General features: G+C 34.6%; 1 protein-coding gene across 1 annotated transcript in view; it reads left to right on the top strand.

Annotated features, from left to right (window-relative positions):
- The window catches only part of TSGA10 (testis specific 10), a 90,886-nt gene extending 73,755 nt beyond the window's left edge, over nt 1-17,131 (top strand). The window contains exons 15-20 of the mRNA XM_043998609.1: nt 4,258-4,443; nt 5,231-5,440; nt 8,163-8,365; nt 11,445-11,549; nt 11,694-11,846; nt 14,094-17,131. Of these exons, the coding sequence (XP_043854544.1) occupies nt 4,258-4,443; nt 5,231-5,440; nt 8,163-8,365; nt 11,445-11,549; nt 11,694-11,846; nt 14,094-14,118 (882 nt within the window). The 3' untranslated portion in view covers nt 14,119-17,131. The remainder of the gene's footprint in view (nt 1-4,257; nt 4,444-5,230; nt 5,441-8,162; nt 8,366-11,444; nt 11,550-11,693; nt 11,847-14,093) is intronic.
- The last annotated feature ends 3,403 nt before the right edge of the window (nt 17,132-20,534 follow it).

The raw sequence follows: 20,534 nt of genomic DNA, 5'->3' as shown, positions 1-20,534 counted from the left end.
GATAGTTATTAGAAAAGATGCAATATACATATATCCAATAGATGGATGGATGGATAGATAGATATCTTTTGATACCTAGGAGAAGCATGTGCAATGAAATATAACTTTGTCCAGGGGACTAATTTGGGGAATTTTGATATAAATATATCTTTATTAGGTCTTAAAATGTGTATTAAATGTTTTATTTTTATTATTTTATAATGCTGAAGGATTCTCATGATTAATAAGAAAGATTCAACTAGATAGTGTATGAAAAGGGAATTTTGTCATGCTAGATGTAGCCTTTAATATATCAGTTACAATTAATACTTGAAAATCCATCTCATGATTTTATTTTCCTATTTTTATTGAGAAGATTTATATGGAACATAAAAAACAATGTCATTGGCTGAAAAGGTAGAGAGATAGTGAGCCTAGCCATTACAATAATAGTAGTAATTACACATTTGCTCTCTGACAGACATAATGGGAAAACCTGGACCTCAGAAACATGTATGGTGCTCAAGTGGCTAGTTTACTGTGTACACTATAAGAATTCAACTCTACAAATGTTTGGTGATTTTACAGATATAGCTAAAATATTTCTCAGAGGATAAAATCTTGCTCAAAACCACAAGGTGGAAGTATAACACTGAATGTCATCTATTCTGTTTCTCCTTCTTTCTTCCCAGAACCCCAGAGGTTAGGATCATCAGAAGAGGGCCATAGATAAGAGAGGGAGTATCCAAAGTTTGGGGTATCTTAAGTTTAGACTCCTTTCTAAGGAAATAGATTACTATACTTTGTTACCTCAAATATCACCAGATTATTAGTATGATTATTCCATTTACAAAATATTTTAAAATAATAATGCATAGTATTTATTTTGTATAGCTGCTTTCTTTCCTTGCTATCCTGAGAAATGATCAGATTTCAATCTTCAGCAGTTACCTTGTCATATTTAATTCTTGGCTTCCAAGCAAAAATTGGGAAAGGTTCTAGGACTGTGGGTGGTAGTGAATCATGAAAACAGGGCATGAAGCCAGAGCTAGAAGAGTCAAGTGGAGTTGTGAACAGAATAATTGGAATGCTAAGAAGCTAGATGTCAAGAAAATAGTCATATCTAACACATAGCACTTTTAAGGTTTACAAAGCACTTTACATGTATGTTAATTATCACATTTCATATTATGACAACACTGTGAGGTAGGTACTATTATTATCCCCATTTTACAGATGAGGAAATTGAGGCTAAAAAATTTTAAGTGATTTGCCCAAAGTCACACAGCTCCCAAATGTCTCGGGTAGGATTTGAATTCAGACTGATTCCAAATACAATGTTCCATCCACTATGTCACGGGGTAGCTGCCTGCTACAGCAAAGGTAATTTGACAATTGTGTAATTGCTAGAGATTAAGTCAAGGTAATCTGACAAGGAGCTAAAACCAGAGAATTACACAGATGCCAAAATTCAAACCAAGATCAGAACAAGTAAGGACCAGATTATACAATGTAGTAAAAGGGGATCAAGTTGGTTGAAGCCATATCCTAGGAGCAACTCACACAACCGGAGCCCAGCACCAGTGAACTAATGGTAGCTTAGCAAATAGGCAGTTTTAGAGAATTAATAAAAGACCATCTATTAGCCCTACTTGAACAGTAACTTTAACCCTTTCATTACCAGAGGTTTGGAGACCAAGGGAACTGTTTGAATAAACTATAGAGTTTGAAGTGTTTTTGTTTCTGTTTGAAGATAAGATGATTTCCCACAATATAGATAGGTAGATAGATGGGTAGATAGTCAATAGATAGATAGATAGATGACCAAGTACAAGTTGGTCTTCTCTTTAAAGAACTCATGGAATGATCTCTATTCGATAAAATGAAGAGCTTATAAATAGGAACAAAGGGAAGATATTAGGAAGAAATAAAAAGATTCTGAAGAGCCATGTGGGGACCAATTTTTAATTGGAGAGTGTTAGCTAAGCGGCTTGCCGCATATTGGGGCAAAGAAGGAGACCGGCAGCCTCCCTCAAAACAGAACAGGATTTATTTTAACAAGAATGAACTTTAAAAAAAAAAGAAAAAACCACAAACAGGATCAGTTGGATCAAGGGAAAGGAAATAAAGTGGGGAAAGGGAAATTATACAACCTCAAAAGATACCACCGCCCAGGAATCAGCTAAGAATACACAGCAGACCTCCTGTCTCCTGTCGTTCGAGCTCTAGCTAGAATGCCCAGTTCTCCTCCCCCAATCCCAGAAAAACCCCACACAGCCCCAGCTAATGGGATGGCTGCTCTGACAGTCACATGACTGCCCTCACTAGGCTTCCAATCATTATAATTTTGCCAGGCCCATGTAGGCGTGGGTGAGTGGTGATGATGTGAGGTGCCAGCGCTATGGCAATGGCTACAACCAGTGGGTGGAGCACCATGCAGTTTGTGGAGCCCCAGGCCAGTGTGCTCCAAGGTATAAAAACCTCAAATAACAATTCTTTACAGCCAGGGGGTAGGGGATGGGGCAGAGTCAAAATCACTGTTAAGTGGTTGGTGGATACAAGACATGCGAGAAAGAGAAAAACATTTTTTATACCCCTAGAGTTGTAATATAGATATGAGGCGCTTTTCATCGAGTGTAGATAAGCATTCCCTGAGAAATAAGCATCTCACTTCACAGAAGGAGAAAGCCCCATTGATATCAATACCTAAGAAGAAACTGGTTAATGATCCCAAGAAAAAGGTGTCATGGTGATTAATGAATGACCTCTTCATGAGAGTTTACATGAGAGCTCATATAGACCCTGATATGGCCAAATGAAGGGTTTCTGTCTTCTTGGAATATGTATCTAGAACATAATGGGAGACCCTGTTGAGCCTTTCACACCTGCTGACTGTTATCCAGTTTTGGTGATTGATGTTCTAGAAGAAACTTGAAAATAATTTGAAGGGACCATAGAATCCTGGATAGTAAGCTGAAGGAATTTAAGGATATGGGTGATGTTTTCATCATACTTTCTTATTAATGTTTGGGGGCTTGGGGAAGGAACAACCACATGAGAAATGTTAGTGGTTAAACAAATAATGTCACCTAACAAGGTTTGGTTTTCTGAAGCATGGTTTAAAAAAAGCAAGTGAAGGGATCATAAGATGGAGTTTTTGTATCTCTCCCACAATACTTAGCACAGTGATAATTAAGAGCCCCTAAAGTAATTCTTGACTAACCAATATAAAGAACTCATTAAACAAGGTAAGCAAAAGAAATTTGTAAAATAATAACAATGTTATTGTTATTGTGGGATACTATGTAGTTACATCACTCTAGTAAATACATTTTGTATGCAGCTGCAAGCTTCAGTTCACTCCTCTGTACTGGAACCAAAACCAGGGATTCTGCTTTTCTCGGGGCAGTCACAGAGAGCAAGGCCCTTCCCCTTCTGGGACTGCACTCACTCTTCCCTCTTCATAGGCATGGCCTGAGACTGCTTCTGATCAGTGCAGCTGGGCCCCAAGTCCAGCAACAGTGGAGGGCTCTGCAGTCTTCCCCTGATTAGCAGTCTGACCTTCACATTGTCCCTGGGGCCACTGAGGCTGCCGCTGATAGAGCTGCCCCTGGGGCTTGTTGTTTGTTGATGCAGGGGTACATGCCCCGAGATAACTGCCCTTCAGTCAGGCCTCCATTCCAGGAGGTCAGGTCTTTCCTAATGACCTCCTAAGTTGTTTTAGGCTGGACAACTGCTCTATCCCAACTTTTAATTATTTCTGACTCACTAAAGTTCACTTTGGGACATTGTTTTAAATTGTTTGGGGGAAAATTTTCAAGAATCATGTATTTTCCTCCTTACTTTACCATCTTCCCAGAATCCTCTGTCCTTTAATATTTTATGGATACTACTGTCCCAGTCAGGGGGACTTCATCTGTTAGCCTTTGCTCTCACTTGCTGACTAGCCAACTTCCTTTTACAGTCATATGTCCCCATGATCGTCTCTTTTATGCCACTTTGTAATGATCACAATTGTGATAGTACTTTATCCTTTAATTGCAATTAGTTTTTCAGCAGCAGCAGGTATCATGTCCCCAACACCCCATGGAATATATAGATTGCCTAGCTGGTATTTACATCCATAATTATGCAATAAGTAAGACTAATGATTGAACTCTTGACTCTTTTCCTCAGCAAGCAAGCCCTGACACATCATGTTAATTATCTGACTTAAACTTCAACTGTTTTTATTATTTTCAAATTCTTACAAGTAAAACCCAAGATGACTTATTTCAGGAGGCTGAGAACCGCCAACTTATGGAGGACCTTCGAAAAGCCGTTGAACAGGCTGAAAGCTGGGAAGCCAAAGCCCGCCAAACAGAGGCTGAGAACAACACGCTCAAACTGGAACTTCTCAGTGCAGAGGCAGAAAGTAACAGACTAAAAGAAAAAGTGGACTCACTCAATAGAGAGGTGGAGCAAGTAAGCTGGGAACAAGTGTGGGCAGTTCATCTGGAATTATACCTAGAATATTTTGTAAAGCTTCAAGCCCTTAAGCCACCAAACCGATTCTTTAATTTTTCTCACAAGGGCAGAAATTAAGCTCTGACTAAAGAACTTTTCCTAGGTGTAGCTATTGTTAGGATAACAGTACTTCAGATTTATATTGTGCTTCGTAGTTTTGAAAGTATGTTCACATCCATTGTTGAATTTCATCCTCAGCATTACTATTAGTCTTTGTAGAAAAAAAAATTCTGAAGATAACTAAATGAGTATGATTCCTCAGCATTTGAAAGCACTTGATTTTTATTTTTAACATTACACTCAAGTTTTTAACATGCTATCAAACATAATAATTCATGGGCTTAATTTATGGCTACCCAGGCCCTTGATTTTCAAGATTCTGATAGCAAGCACTAGAGAGCTATGAGCCAAAAGATCAGTGTCATTGTGACTGATATTAAGAACTGGGTGTTATGGATATAAGGAGGTAAGATTTTTAAAAAATTATTATTATGCCATAAAACACTAGATCAGGCCTCTGACAATGTAGCCAATGTGATCAGGCATGTAGACTTTATGTTTATATAATAGAAAGCTTTAAAAAGTGCAGATTTTTTATTACAAGAAAAATCAACCCAAACCCTGACTTCAGTGTTTTTATAAAAAGCTTAAAGATTCTAGGTGTCATAGAATGCATCTTATAGTATTAGTAAAAAAAGTTTTGCTGTATTTCTCTGTGACTAACTTAGTCATCTCGTCCTGCCAGCATTTAAATGCAGAAAGGTTGTACAAGTCTCAGATTTCCACTTTGCACAAATCCCTTTTAAAGATGGAAGAGGAGCTTCAGAAGGTTCAGTTTGAGAAAGTCTCTGCCCTTGCAGATTTGTCTTCCACACGAGAACTCTGTATTAAACTGGACTCTAGCAAAGAACTACTCAGTCGACAGCTTATTGCCAAAGACCAAGAAATAGATATGGTATTTAAGACACACATTAAAAACAGTATTTGTTTATATTGTATGTGTTCTCTGAAGAATTTAAGGGGCTCCAGCCTTCCTTAGGAGTATGAGATTTCATTTTATAAAGGTTTATGGTTTTGCATCCAAACATTAAGAGACGCCTTTCAACCATAGAACTGTATTTTTAAGGCCTATATAAGTTCATTTTTCTCTGTTGTTTCCCAAATAGCTCAAGAACCTATCAGTTCTTTATTAGGATTTCAAATGAAATTTTATTTTAAATTTGTCATTTGAATTTATTTTTATTCAGAGGAATTTAAGGGAACATGATACCTTAACCAGGAGAGTATATTTAAGTTTCTCCAGATAGTATATAATTATGATTATATACTATTATCATAAAAAAATTATTTTTAATTGAAAATAATTTTCTTAAAATTAAATAAATCCCTTTGCATGATGAAGAAATAAAGATTTATGTTTCATAAGTCTTAGCTAATATCTGTAAACAGGGAACAGCTTTTAGTAAATCATTTAGAGTCATATTTACACTTCGATTTAAAGCCATTTATCTCAGGCCTCTTTAGCTTTAGTCAGTATTACCTTATAGTAAAAGTAATACATGCTTGAGTTTCTTAAGTAAATGAGAATTTCTTGTCTGTTTTTATCCTAGTAAGGGCAAATTTTGAATAGGTTTTTTATGGAATGGCACTTCCCAGAGAGGCCCAGCATCTTTTAAAAGATATTAAACGAGGGGCAGCTAGGTGGCGCAGTGGATAGAGCACCGGCCCTGGAATCAGGAGTACCTGAGTTCAAATCCAGCCTCAGACACTTAACACTTACTAGCTGTGTGATCCTGGGCAAGTCACTTAACCCCATTGCCTCACTAAAAAAAAAAAAAAAGATATTAAACGCTTATTCTCTTAGATCATTCAGCTCTAGCTAATGAATGTGCTAATAGCTATTCCCTGTTATAAGTATATTAACCTAAATTTAGTCTTTAGCTGGGACATTTATATATATGAATAAATACAAAAAGATATAGAAATATAGAAACGTTATCTAGAAATATCTCTACATGAACTAAAATACATAGTTAATAAATGGATAGCACACTGGATAGTAAATCTAAAACTAGAGGATTTATAAAGCAGCAATTCAACTGAGTGAGAATGTAACTCCTCTGGTTTTTGTTAGTCCTTTGCTAATTTTTATTTGGAATTTATGTAGAGTTATAGAATACTAGTATTTTCATCTCTCAGGGACTAAATATTTTTCTAAAAAAATTATTCCTCAGGGGCAGCTAGGTGGCGCAATGGATAAAGCACTGCCCCTGGATTCAGGAGGACCAGAGTTCAAATGTGGCCTCAGACACTTGACACTTACTAGCTGTGTGACCCTGGGCAATTCACTTAGCCCTCGTTGCCCCACCAAAAAAAAAAAAATTACTCCTCCTAGATAAAGTTTTATAGTTGTATTTTAGGTACTTCTATCCCCAGTATAAAGTTTCTATCATTTCTATTATGTGTGAAGTTGTATTCTCATGCATTTGAACTTAATAGTATAGTTTTAACATATTCAGTTAAGTACTTTTTTTGTCTTTAAAGAGAGCTAGGGGTAATAAGAAGAAGACAGAGTATCCCTCTAGCTGTGATTTTTTTTTTCTCCTGAATGTGAGAAGAATGCATATTGATAAATAACTTGGGCAGGCATATTCAATTGATTTAATATCAATATAGTCAGGGATTCCTGATCCTTTTGTGGTTTCAGTTTGCTGTCTTTAAAATAAATTGACTAAATCTGCCTTTTATCTGTTTTAGAGGAATACTGAGAAGATATTTTTAAACCTCATTATTTCCTAGTAGGGGCAAGGTATTATATAACAGTTTGCTTAGAAATTATATTAGAAAAGTTTAAAGAATTATCTTAATTTATAATCATTGGCAGTAAATTTTTATAATGTAGTATACATCTTAGTTTATGACAGATCTTAGAACCTAGCAACAGTATGGGAGACCTTCATTTTTGTTTGTTTGTTTGTTTGTTTGTTTGCAGGGCAGTGGGGGTTAAATGTGTTGTCCAGGGTCACACAGCTAGTAAGTGTCAAGTGTCTGATATCAGATTTGAACTCAGGTCCTCCTGAATCCAGGGCTAGTGCTTTATCCACTGCTCCACCTAGCTGCCCCCCAAGGCCTCCATTTTTTAAGGAAATAGTGTGCCATGTTTTGGCCACAGTTCAGATAGCTGGCTCAAGAAATTGCTTAGAGGAGAACCCACTACAAATATGTATAGGATTAAGAAAGTATGAAATTAATTTCAGTTATCATCTGGGAAAAAATTAATTACTATAGTCCACGGGGTAGCTAAGGACCGTGTGTATCCCCCTCAAATTATTTTCCCAGGATAGAACTACTTCAGTTTTGTACAGATATAATTATAAATTTTAAAAATTATAGAGGAATATTAAAACTGGAAATAGGAATAGATTTCAAGCTTATGGTCAACGATTCTTTTGATCAGAGAATGAGGGAGGGAAATGAGGAGGGGATATTTTCCATTCTTCAGTTCTATGGAGTCTGATGTGCCCTGCAAATATAGAATGGGAGAAGTAGGCCATGTGTTGAGATAGAGGAACAAGAAGCAGTAGTGATTGTACACATGATGCTAAAATTGCCCAGATAGCACATCACTTAAATAAATGAATGGGGCTAAGTTTAAATATCTTCCTATTATTATACAGGTGGAGAACGAGTTAGATTCTGCTCGAAATGAAATAGAGCTTCTTAGGAATCAGATGGCGAATGATAGAATCTCCATGCAGAATCTAGAAGCTTTGCTGGTGGCCAATCGAGACAAAGAATACCAGACTCAAGTAGCACTTCAAGAAAAGGAATCAGAAATTCAGCTTCTAAAAGAGCACCTTTGTTTGGCTGAAAATAAAATGTGAGTCAGCCAGGAATATCTTAATATTAAATCCCTTCTGTTTATCTAAATGCTTGAAAATTATGCAGTCATAGAATTTTGGAGCCAGAAGGGATCTTCAGGCTAAACTAGTCCAGCACCTTCATTTTACAGATGGAGAAACTAAGGGACACATACCCTTGAATATACTTGTCTGACCATGTGAGTTCATAGAACTGTTTCATTAGAAACAATTAAGCATTTTATGATCTGAAGACTTTTTATATGTGCAGACTTATCACTGCCATTTAGTTGTATATATAGAAGAATTTGTGTTATTTCTTTGTGCAGCCAGAAGAATTTTAGTATCTACTATATATGTGAGCTGCTCGGCACAGTGGAGAGTCCCTAGTCCTCTCTGAGATTATACCAAAAATGTTGTACATAGCCGAAAGTAACACTGACCACTTTTCACAAGACCCCACTCTTGGCCACAGTTATATTCCATATTCACTTATTCAGCCTCAATACTGGCCCTCTATTCTCTGTTTACCCCATAGCAGCTTTAGGTATGACTATGGAATGAAGAACTAGCCCATGGCATAGGAGTATTTGGCAAGACATAGGATTATAGGGTCAGTGACAATATTTATTGTAGTGACTGAAAACCTGGCAACTATGATTAAGTCATTCATCTTCATTTTCTTATTTTGATTGCCAAGCAACACATGACAACTATCAATAGGGATCTACCACATTGGGAACATAGGAATACTTCCAATTTCAGCTCTCCATGTCTATTTTTATACGTAGGTATATTCTATTGGTAGAATAATTGATAGAATGACTAAAGATGATAAACTTTTTATTTACCATTTTATTTACCAGGTTTTAGCCATTTGTGTTACATAATTGCAGATACAAAGGGGAAAGGCTAAAATCTAGTTTTTTTGTTTAACACTCATTTATTAAGTACTTATTATGCGCCAGGTACTATGCTGAGCTTTACAGATATTACCTTATCTTATATTACCACAACCCTGGAAGGTAGGTGTTGTTATCCCCACTTTCCAAATGAGGAAATTGAGGCAGAGGTTAAGTGACTTGCCCAGGCTCACACAGCTAGTAAGTGTATGAAATAATATCTGAACTTAATTAAGCCTTCCTCACATCGAGTCCAGTGCTCTCTATCCATTATGCCACATAACTGCCTGCTAGTTTGTACTAGTATCCATGTTCTCCTCCTAAAATATGGAACCCAGGCCATAGGGATTTATAACCAGTACAGTAACTGCATATATGACATATATATGTGTATATACACACATATATTTATAGGTGCACATACAGCTCTATATACATATTTGTAATGGCATACTGAAGAATTCACTTAAATTGATAAAATTTAGTTTTTAAAATTTTATTTCACACTTTATAGGCATCAGTAAAAACATACAAATATACTTCTTTCATTCAGCAAACATTTATTAAGTGCCTGTTTACATAAGACACTGGAGATAAAAAACAATTAGCTTAAGCATCTTGCCTTCTCCTAGGAGTCAAGAATACACATGCAGAGAAGTAAATGTGAAGTAATTTCAAGATAAGAGACAGTACAAATAGCTGAGGGGAATCAGGAAAGAGAGACTTCCATAGCAGGTGGCCCCTGAGCTCTGAAGAAAGCTAGGGATTCTCTGGGGGTGGTGCCTATCAGAGCAGACCCCTTGTGCCAAGACACACAGGCTAAAGATGAAATGTCATAAAGAAGGGAAGTTTGAACATTATTTATATGAAAGGGAAGAATATGATGTAAGACTGAAAAATAGGTGGAAGCCGTACTGTCAAGACCTTTAATATCAGGACAAGACTTTAGTATTTTTCCTCAAAGGCAACAAGGAGTTGTTGGTACAGTGGAAAAAGCACAGGCCCTGAAGCCAGAGGACCAAGGGTCAAATTCCACCTATTCTGTGACTTAGGTGACTGACCTTGGGATATTTACTCACATAACTTCTTTGGGCCAGTTTTCTTGTCTTTAAAAAAGGGCGTTGGACAAAATGACCTCTGACGTTCGTTTCAGCTGTATGATCTATGATCCTAAAAGTATCTTAACAGAGTTGTGGTATGATCAGATACGTGTTTTAAGAATATCAGTTTGACATTTGTATGTGGGATGGACCAGAGAGGAGAAAGAATAGAAGTGGGGAGGGCATTTAGGATGCCTTTGCAATAGTTTAGGGGAAAGGTGCTCAACTTAATGGCTGAAAGGAGAAAAAAAGCAAATGAATGTAGAAAAAGCGGCAACTGAGTTGAGTGAAGGAGAAGGAGCCTGGAGGTTGTGAACCTAAATGATTGGAAGGTTAGTTGTGCCCTCAACAGAAATGGCATTTTAGAAGAATGATAAAGATGATAATTCTGGACATAGTGAATTTGAGATGCCTATGAGACAGCTGAATGAAGATATTCAGCAGGCAGTTAGAGGTATGGAACTGGAGTTGAGAAGAGATTTGATTAGGGCTTGACATGTAGATGTGGAAGCCATTATTGAACCCACAAAAACTGATGAATTCTTCAAAGAAGAGTAAAACTTAAATAGATGAAAGTATGTGCCCTATTATATTCAAATACATTTAAATATTTTTAAATAGCTGAAACATATTATACAATACTGACTTCCATTGGTGAATGTGATAAATCTATTAGGAGTCAGTATTATGAGCATATTAAATGTCAGATAAATTAGTGTTAATAATAATATCATCTTGCATTTATGTAATGGTTTTACTTTCAGTGTAATATTTGTAGTTATTACTCGAGATAAATGATACGAGTGATATTATCCACATTTTCCTGATGAAGAACTTGAGGCATAAAGAAATTGTCATTAGTGGAGCTAGGATTGGAACCCTGATCTCTCAGCTAGACCATTTTCCCATGTTATATATTCTTTATTTTAAAATATTATGTGTATGTACACCATACATAATAAAACAGGAACATGGAAAGAGAATGGTTCATTTTAGTTTGGATATAATTGGGAGATCATTAACCATATATTTTAATATATTGTAGGAATTAGCAATATTTCCAGCTCTATCATATCTCCTTTAACTTTTTTACATAGGGCCATCCAAAGCCGAGACGTTGCCCAGTTCAGAAATGTAGTAACACAACTGGAAGCTGATCTCGATATTACAAAAAGACAGCTGGGGACAGAGCGCTTTGAGAGGTAAGTTGACAACCATGCATTGTTCACCCTTCAAAGTGTTGCTTTGGTAGAAACAATCTTAAGATATGATCTGAGTTACAATTTATCATGGAGCTAGTAATCCCATTGTGCATAAAATGTTGAAATGTCACACTTATCTCTTAGAGAGCGGGCTGTACAAGAACTTCGCCGCCAGAATTATACTTCTACCAATTATTACCACATGAGCTCTACAATAAAACCAACTCCTAGGTGTCATTCACCTGATCGTGCCCTTCATCGATCCCCTGATCGAGGCTTAGACAGATCACTGGAAGAGTAAGTGGTTCAAGGACCCATTCTTGTGGAAAAACACATGGAGATGTGCACTGAGCCTTTGGGGGAGGTAGGAAACCCAAGAAACAGCATATCATTGCTAATGATTTTTTCAATTATGTCATGATTGCAGGGCTATATTTATGTAGAAACCAAAAATGTGCTGATAGTTACAATGTATGCCTCGAGATATTGACGTGAATAAAATGCTTTGTGGTATCTGATTTTGCCATAAATTGTTTTTTTTTAATTTGTTAAAGCACTGATTGATTTGTGTGTGTATGTGTATATACATATATTTGTACATTTATGTATACACACATATACATATATATATACACTTATTTTTGTGTATCTGTTACTCTTTTATTAACTTACTTTCATTACAAATTGCTAGTTAATTATTTCAGTGTCATTGAATATGGATATGACATGTACATATCACTCTGGTAATGTAATAGGACATATTCAAGGGAAAATACTTTCAAACATCTTTAAGAACAGGAACCATATAAAGAATGGATTTCTGAGAAGAATTCATACTAAGCAAATGACTACTAATTTGATTTGCATATAAATTAATTGAAGGATAATAAGTAGGTGTCATATCTAAATCATTACTTTGTAACATTTTTATTCCCACTGAAAAGCACCAGATTAACCCAAGTAATGGTTTACCATTTTCTTTCCTTTTTACTTTAATTCAATACTTATTTTTATAACAATGCACTTAGCTATATAAAGCTAGGAACCACTTCCTTTCATGAATTCTGTAAAAAAGTTATTTTTCCTTTCTTTAACTGCAAATCCCTGTTGCAGACTTCCCTTCTCCCTTTAAAAGCCTGAGAGATCCAGAAGTTGCTTTTACCATGATTATGCTCCTGAGAAAAATTTTGTCCTAGACCAACTTTTCTAAGTTGATAGAGCTCTGAAGCAATTGAAAAGATAAGTAAAAAATGTTGTATTGACATGACATAGTCTAATATGAAAAAAAATTAATTCAGGTTCGTGCTGAAAGATCTCATCTTTAAGTAAAGTAAGCACATTTTAAAGCCAATACAGGTTTCCTGTGCCCACATTGAAAACTATAAGGGGATTCAATATCATCTTGTCTAAATTTTTAATTTTACAGAGGAGGAAATGGGAATTAGGATATTATGTTAGTGATAATTCCTTAGTCACAACCTAGAGTTTTAATTTTTGATTTTTAGGTTAGATTTGTGTTTCATAATAGTGCATCAAATCAAATGACAGGGAATTCCAAGGATATTCTCTTCATTTTATTCCTTTATTTAAATTGTTTTTTGTGGGGCAATGAGGGTTAAGTGACTTGCCCAGGGTCACACAGCTAGTGTCAAGTGTCTAAGGCTGGATTTGAACTCAGGTCCTCCTGAATCCAAGGCCAGTGCTTTATCCATTGCACCACCTAGCTGCCCCCTCTTCTCTTCATTTGTAACCAAACATCTTGAGATAATCAGAGAGCATATGTAATTATAAAGACAGATATATATGTGTATATGTACTTGTACATACATACATATTTAAAGCCTAAATGGTTTTGTTTAATCTAGTTCAGACCTTATATCTGATTATTGAAAATTCGTTAGTTTACAAGTGAAACGTTTAAATGGCTTTGTGTTTAATGAATATGTTTTTGAAAATCAATCGTGTTATAATCAGGCACATGTAATATTTTTATTTTTTAAAAAAAGTTACAAGAAGTGTGTACCCAGATACTAAAGGAGAGTGAGACCTAAGGAATATTATGACTTTCCATTATTCCCTTTCAATTAGGTTTTCATGGAACTTTCTTTATTCATATAAACTCTGAATATTCTTGACTAACTGTATATCCTATTCTTTTAGTTTTGTAACATAGTTTACCTTAGGAAACAATGAAGGTTGCAAAAGGAGGGCAAAACAGTAGAGTTTGTGCAGATTTAGTAAAAGAGTGAAAAACTTTACAGTTTGATTAAAAAGTATCCATTATATATTTATTGTAATGAAGAACTCAATATTATCACCTAAATCTCAAATCTTATTTTAGCTAGTAGCTTCTAGCTTCTACATTATCCTCAAACATTTTACTAGCAATAAAATAACAAGATTGTGGGTTATCTAATTCCTAAATTCTGAGAAATTGGAAAACTTTTAAATCTTGCATATGTTAACCCTGGAATACAGTTTTTATACATGGTTAAAATATATTTGAGTTTAAAATTTGTAAATTAGTATTTTTTTCTTTTATAGGAATCTGAGCTTTAAAGATTTTTGACACATGAAGGTTGTTCTTCACCCTCTGGAAAGCAAGGTTAAAAACTGAACTCAAGTTTATGCTATATAATTGATTTTATCTTTTGAATGCTTGACAATGTTAAATGTATTTATTGACCTCAAGAGAACAAACTCTGAATCAGCCATGGTGTTCTGTTTCACACAGCTTATCTCTGTTGTTATTATGCCATATTGCAGTGACTCACCTTAACATTCAGAAGGAAAAATGCATATGGCTGTATTGATCCACACATTAATAGTGAGTGTAAAGAAAAAAGATTTGCCTACTCCGCTATTAAAGGTTGTGGAATAACATTGTTCCTCGAGAGAAAATAAAGAAACTTATAAAAAGAGGGAAAAGTGTTTTACAAAACTGATTTATTTTCTTTTTTTGGGGGGGGGGTATCTGATGTAGTTGGTTAAATTTTATCTTTGTGATTTGTGCTTTCATGTCTGAAGAAATTGTGCCAAAATTGACAAACTTTTTTTATTTGATTTGATCAATATCGACCTGGGACCCAGTATTTCGCTCCATTTTGGAACCAACTTGATAAGTTCCACATCATCTGATTTCAAAGAAGTAGAAAGTATGAGTGTGTCAGTGATGTTCAATACATAACTGTTGTACAATTCAAAGACCTAATTAACAAACATTTTCTGCAATTGTGTTTACTTCCACTATTTTTAGAAAGGTAGGTGATGATATATTTGTAAAGAATGTAAGATAACAGTCTGTATTTTTAATAAGTTTTCTTAAAAAAATTAAAGTACTGTAATCAAATTTTTTGCCTGTGACAGATTTCTGTAGTCTGGAGTATAACTGAAGTACAGTGACAAGTTTTAAATTTTTCTGAAACCTTCCTAGTTATTTTGTTAACCTATTGATAGGCTTCAATTTGATATGAATTTGAATGCCTGAACACTCTTTTATTATCTGTTAGCCATTTATATTCTACCCCTTTCATAGAAAAAAGAAAAAACCCAAACCTGTTCAATTGTAACTGGACATGTAACGTAAATAATTTTCCCATTTATATAATTCTTAGCCATTATGACCACAGTGGCATAAATCAGACTATTTCAGAGAATGTCTTTTCAAGTGTTTTAGCATTCTGATAATTTACTCTGGACTCATGCTATATTATCATTTAGTTTAAATCAGAAAAACAAATCTGAATTTACTGGTCTAATATGATTATGTTAGATCAACAATGTTAAATTGATAGTTATAAAATTGCAATAAAATGAATCTTTAAAGATATTATTTAAAAACATTTTGGGAAATCTTGTTCAAAAGTTTTCTCACTAACAAGTGATACTATATTTATGCAAAATAACTCTTTTCAGGGTATCAGAGAAACTTAACTCTAGATCTTTATGACTACGGTGGAAGGAGATTAATTCTTGGTTTTATCCTAAGAGGAGCTGATAAAGAACTGAATGTAATAGATATGTGCTCAACAAAAGGAATCTTTGTGTAGGAAGACTGGCATGAGGAGAGTAGAACTCATGAGATAGGAAGACTCATGAGAGAAGAAGTAGAACTCATTAGTTTCTTTTTGTTGTTTTGTTCCATTTTCCATCATGAGTTCTTTGGAATTATATTGGATCATTGCACTGCTGAGAACTCACTTTTTTTAACCACAAGATGGCACTTGGTGTGTGAATAAAGCAGACTGCAAAAGCTTACTAGGTTAGCTGTTTTTAAAGATCAGCAGAAATTGGCATAAAATGAATTAAAGAGTGGAATATGAGTAGGTTTTTTGAGCATTATAAAAGGCAAGAAAGTCAATACGTCAAAATCCACAGTACTAAAACTGTTTTGAAAATAGTTTTTGCTCTCTCTTTGGTCCAGAAGTTTTATCATGGAAGGGGGGAGACTTGGCAATTATAATTAAGAGCATCAAGTTTGGAATATCATACCTGTGAAAGATTGTATGATACAAAGCTGATCTTGATATTTTTTAAGAGAAAATGCAACAAATATATAACAGAAATTAATAGATAGTATTACAGTATATTTTATGACGTGCTTAAAATTCTCCCTTGGAGTTCCAAGTTTAGAGTCTGGTCTTTTCCATTTTAAGTGAGAACTTACCCCAAATATACATGTTTTCTGTTCCACAAGTAGGAGAATTCTTGTGACCTTTTTGAAATTGTCCCATGATATAGTTTTCAGAGGGGACTATCTCAATTTTAGCCTTTATGGTATCAATGCCAGAGATTTAATCTTTCTGCAACTATAGACAACCAAGGCAATATAACTTTTCAATTAATGGAGTATTCTGGGTGGAAGAGGTCTACATAGTGGAAAGTTTACTATAAAAGCAGTGAAAAAATATTGAAGATATAAAGGAAAATTCCAAAGGAAAGGTCCATAAGAATATTGGCTATGATAATTACATCTGTTTTAGGCTAAAAGAAGAAAATGACAAAGGAAGTCATTGATTTATTATAGATCGTGAATCCAAATGTTTTATGGCTGAAAATGAATTCCTTGTCTAATGCTGGTTATTATAGTTTAGAAACTCTTTGAAAATACTTAGAATATTAATCCAGGTATTAAAAATGTATATTTTTTAAATTACTTTTTTTTTTAAAGCTCTATTATTTATTTTTTTCCTGCTTCACTGCTCATGATCCCATATTTTCCTGTACTGTGACTGCTTTAGGTAGCATCCCATTTTGGAACTTTGGGCGCATGACATTTTCACTTTTATGAATCTCTTGCTCAGCTGGAAATACTATTATGTGTAGTTTGACCACCTTATTTATTGTGTCAATATCATAGAATTACAACTACTAAACTAGAAATACTTTAGATTTTAGGAGTTTCAAGTTGGTCCTTGAATAGCAATCACAGAAAATCTTTTGAGATTTAAAATAGTCAGATTTTGAGCTATGAAGGTTTTCCTGTAACTGTGACATTCACTGTATTATTAAAATGGGGGCACTGTGGGTATTTAAACCACCTATTTTTATTAAATTTCATTGAAGGTTTTGTGGCTTTTTGTTTAAACATACATGTTAATTTATAAATCATTTTAAAGATTTTTGAATTTTCACATAGTTTATTTTCCCATTTTAAAACAAAATTACAACGTAATCTATTTAGGTTTTCTTACATGAAACAATATCTACTTAGTGTACTTTTTTGGGATACTTGGGTTTGTGCGTTTTTTCTTCCTCATATTTTTTGTCACAGTTTAATGGCATTGAATAACTTTTTAAAGGTCTAGAAATTTTGCATTTTAGTATGGTATTTTCTTCCTATAATTTTTTGTTAGTTTATGAATTTATTTTAAAATCCACTAATTTATAATGTCTGAATGTATAATTATTATAATTTCTGTATTTGAATTTTGATAATCGATTTAATTTTGCTATATGTGATTTATAAAAAGAATTAAATGTTTTTTAAATTTCATGTTGAGAAAATATTAAGTAAATAAAACATCTCAAATAGATACACAGTATTTATCTTCATGGTTGCTTTCGGATGTGTATCATGTTATATTATTAGCATTATATTAGGATTCCAGTATAATAGATGTAGGATGAGAAGGAACTTAGAGTTTCCCTAGTACTAGTCTCTGCTCCCTCCATTTTACGGGTGAGGAAACTAAGAACCAGAGGAATGAAATGATGGTGCTCAGAATTACAAAGGAAGTAAGTGGCATTCTAGATTTAATCTTGCATTTTATGACTCCAAGTTCAGAATACTTTTCACTGTATCATGCTGCCTCCCTATTGTCTATTGTGGTAGGGCCACAGTTATCTGGAATTTTTGGAGAATTATGTTTATATATGTTTATATAAAGGTTTATCCTTTAAATACTAAAACTTCTATTTTAGTTATTTTTGATAGGGACATTTCTACAAAACTTTTAAAAACTTTCCATAGGTAGAGCATAATTTAACATTTTCTTTGTCTATTAGCTTGTGCTAGTTTTAGGTAAATAGGTGACACATTTAAAAGTTCTGGGAGAGTTGTTTTTCTACCATGGTATATTTCAGTAGAACAAGGATCTCATTACTATAGGCATTCTTTCTACCAGTGTAGAATACAATCCATGCAGGTCTTTTCATCCTGTATCATTTCTCTTCATGTACTTCCATAAATCCTCAATAGAACATCTACCCAATTCACTGGACAACTTCTAGTCATTCTAATATCTTGTTGATATCAGTGTAGCTCTCAAGGCTGCCAATCTGTTATCATTCACTTTTAGCAGAGGATTGATTGACCGCTACCTCCTTTGCTAGTCAAGCCTAGAATTACAGAGGCCATGCTAGTTCAGTCAAAAGAAAAGCAAGAACCACTCCAGCAAGCCCAGCAAGAGTTCTTCTAGTCTTCGCTTAAAGATTTATCTTTGATGATGCTCTTTTCTACCACTTCTCACATGCAGATCAGTTTTATTGATGTTTTATAGCCATACCATTATGTGTATGGTTGTTTTTCTCTTTGCCCTTTAGGTCAGTCTTAAATCTTTATTCTCAGATTCCATGATTCTTTTCCATATGACATCAGTGAGAGAATATTAATGTTAAGAAGATGGAATTTTCAAAGGAATGCTCATCAATTGGGGAATGGCTAAACAAACTGTGGCATATAGAATGATGATGGAATATTATTGTGCTATAAGAAATAACAAACAAGATGACTTGAGAAAGGCCTGGAAAGACACACACGTATGAAATGATGTATACTAAAGTGAGCAGAACCAAGAGAACACCGCACAGAAACAGCAATATTGTTTGGTGAAGAACTGTGAAGGACTTGACTATTCTCAATAATACAATGATCCAAGACAATCCCAAAGGACTACTGATGAAACATACTATCAACCTCCAAAGAAAGAACTGAAATTGATGGAACAGACTGAAGCATGCTATTTCACACTTTCATTTTTTCTTTTAATCAAGATTTCTTGTATAAAATGACAAATATGGTAATGTTTTACATAATCATACATTATAACCCATATCTGATTGTTTGGCGGGGGGAGGGTAGGGAGGGAAAGAGGGATGAAAATTGGAACCCCAAACTAGAAATAAAAATGTTGATTACAAAAAAGAAAAGATGGAATTTTGCATTAGAAATAATTGAAAGCACTGCATTTCCCCAAGTATTGCTGATCTTCCTGATCTATTCAGTTTTGGTCCCAACTTATCTATCTACAGTGCCTGTTAAGGGACATCTGTTGCTGGACCAGCTCCAGTATGTATGGGTACTCTTCATCTTTACTTGAATTGACTTATCTTTTGAGTGATCTTATTGAGGAGCAACATAGTGTTCCTGGCTTTGATACACATCAGCATACAAGAAAAAGGACTATCTAAAGAAAGTCTTCCATTTGGACGTTGCTCAGATATTCTCTGTGACCCTGGCAAATATCTCTGGCAGGCCTAATCTCCCTTAATTTTATGCTTGCAGTATACCCGGTCAGACATTTAGTTGAGACTCTAGAGAGCTTAGGAATTGCCTTAACCAGAAAATAATTCTTTAAGGCAGCTAGGTGGCACTGGTGCTGAAGTAAGGAGGACTGGAGTGCAAATGCAGTCTCAAATACTTGCTAACTGTGTGACCCTGGGCAAGTCATTTAATTCTGCCTCCAAGAAAGAATTTTTTTTTTAAATTACCAACAATTCTATTTTATGGGTGACCATAGCATTATTATGTGTAAAAACAGCACACCTATGCTTATTCTTCTTAAACCTGGAAATCCTTGATTGATTGGAACATGCTGTAGTAGAATTTGGCATGCATTCTAAAGCAGACCAGCTTTTTTTCAGTACTGTAAACGTTTTCAGTATAGATTTATGTCCAAGCAAGTTCTTTGAATTTTTTTAAACTGCCATGTAGCTTAATGCCTTATTTATTGTTTTCCTCTTATTGAATATAGCAAGCTGTTTTATGTCATATCTAACTTTGAAGTGCCAATCATCCCTCAGAAAATATACATGGCTCAGTTAAACTGCATCTGCCCATAAAAATAATTTGTTCTTCATTTAGCATCAGACCAGAAATAGGGGAGTTCTTTGTTCTTTTCACTGGAAACCACTAGGTTTGATTGTCACTTTCTGATTTAATTATCTACATGGTATCAGCAGATTAGGTTATACTCTATAAAACAGGAATCATGTCTTATCTAAATGTTGTTCTTTCCTTAGCACAATGAATGTATGTCGATTTCCCAAAAAATTTGACTAGCAGTCTTTTCTAAACTTGGTTATCATAATATAAGTAAGTTATCACATTGATTCATCAAACTTATTCTTGCCTCCAAGTTATATATGCAGAGCTCTGATTTCTCTTTTAAAGTTATCACAACCTTTTTTTATTTGCCTTTCATATATATTCTTGAAACAAGCAGAAATTGGTTTATTCTTTAAATGCCATATGGATTGGCACAG

The sequence above is a fragment of the Dromiciops gliroides genome, chromosome 3, assembly GCF_019393635.1.
Source record: "Dromiciops gliroides isolate mDroGli1 chromosome 3, mDroGli1.pri, whole genome shotgun sequence".
Classification (NCBI taxonomy): domain Eukaryota; kingdom Metazoa; phylum Chordata; class Mammalia; order Microbiotheria; family Microbiotheriidae; genus Dromiciops; species Dromiciops gliroides.
This window is presented reverse-complemented; position numbering and strand designations above follow the sequence as displayed.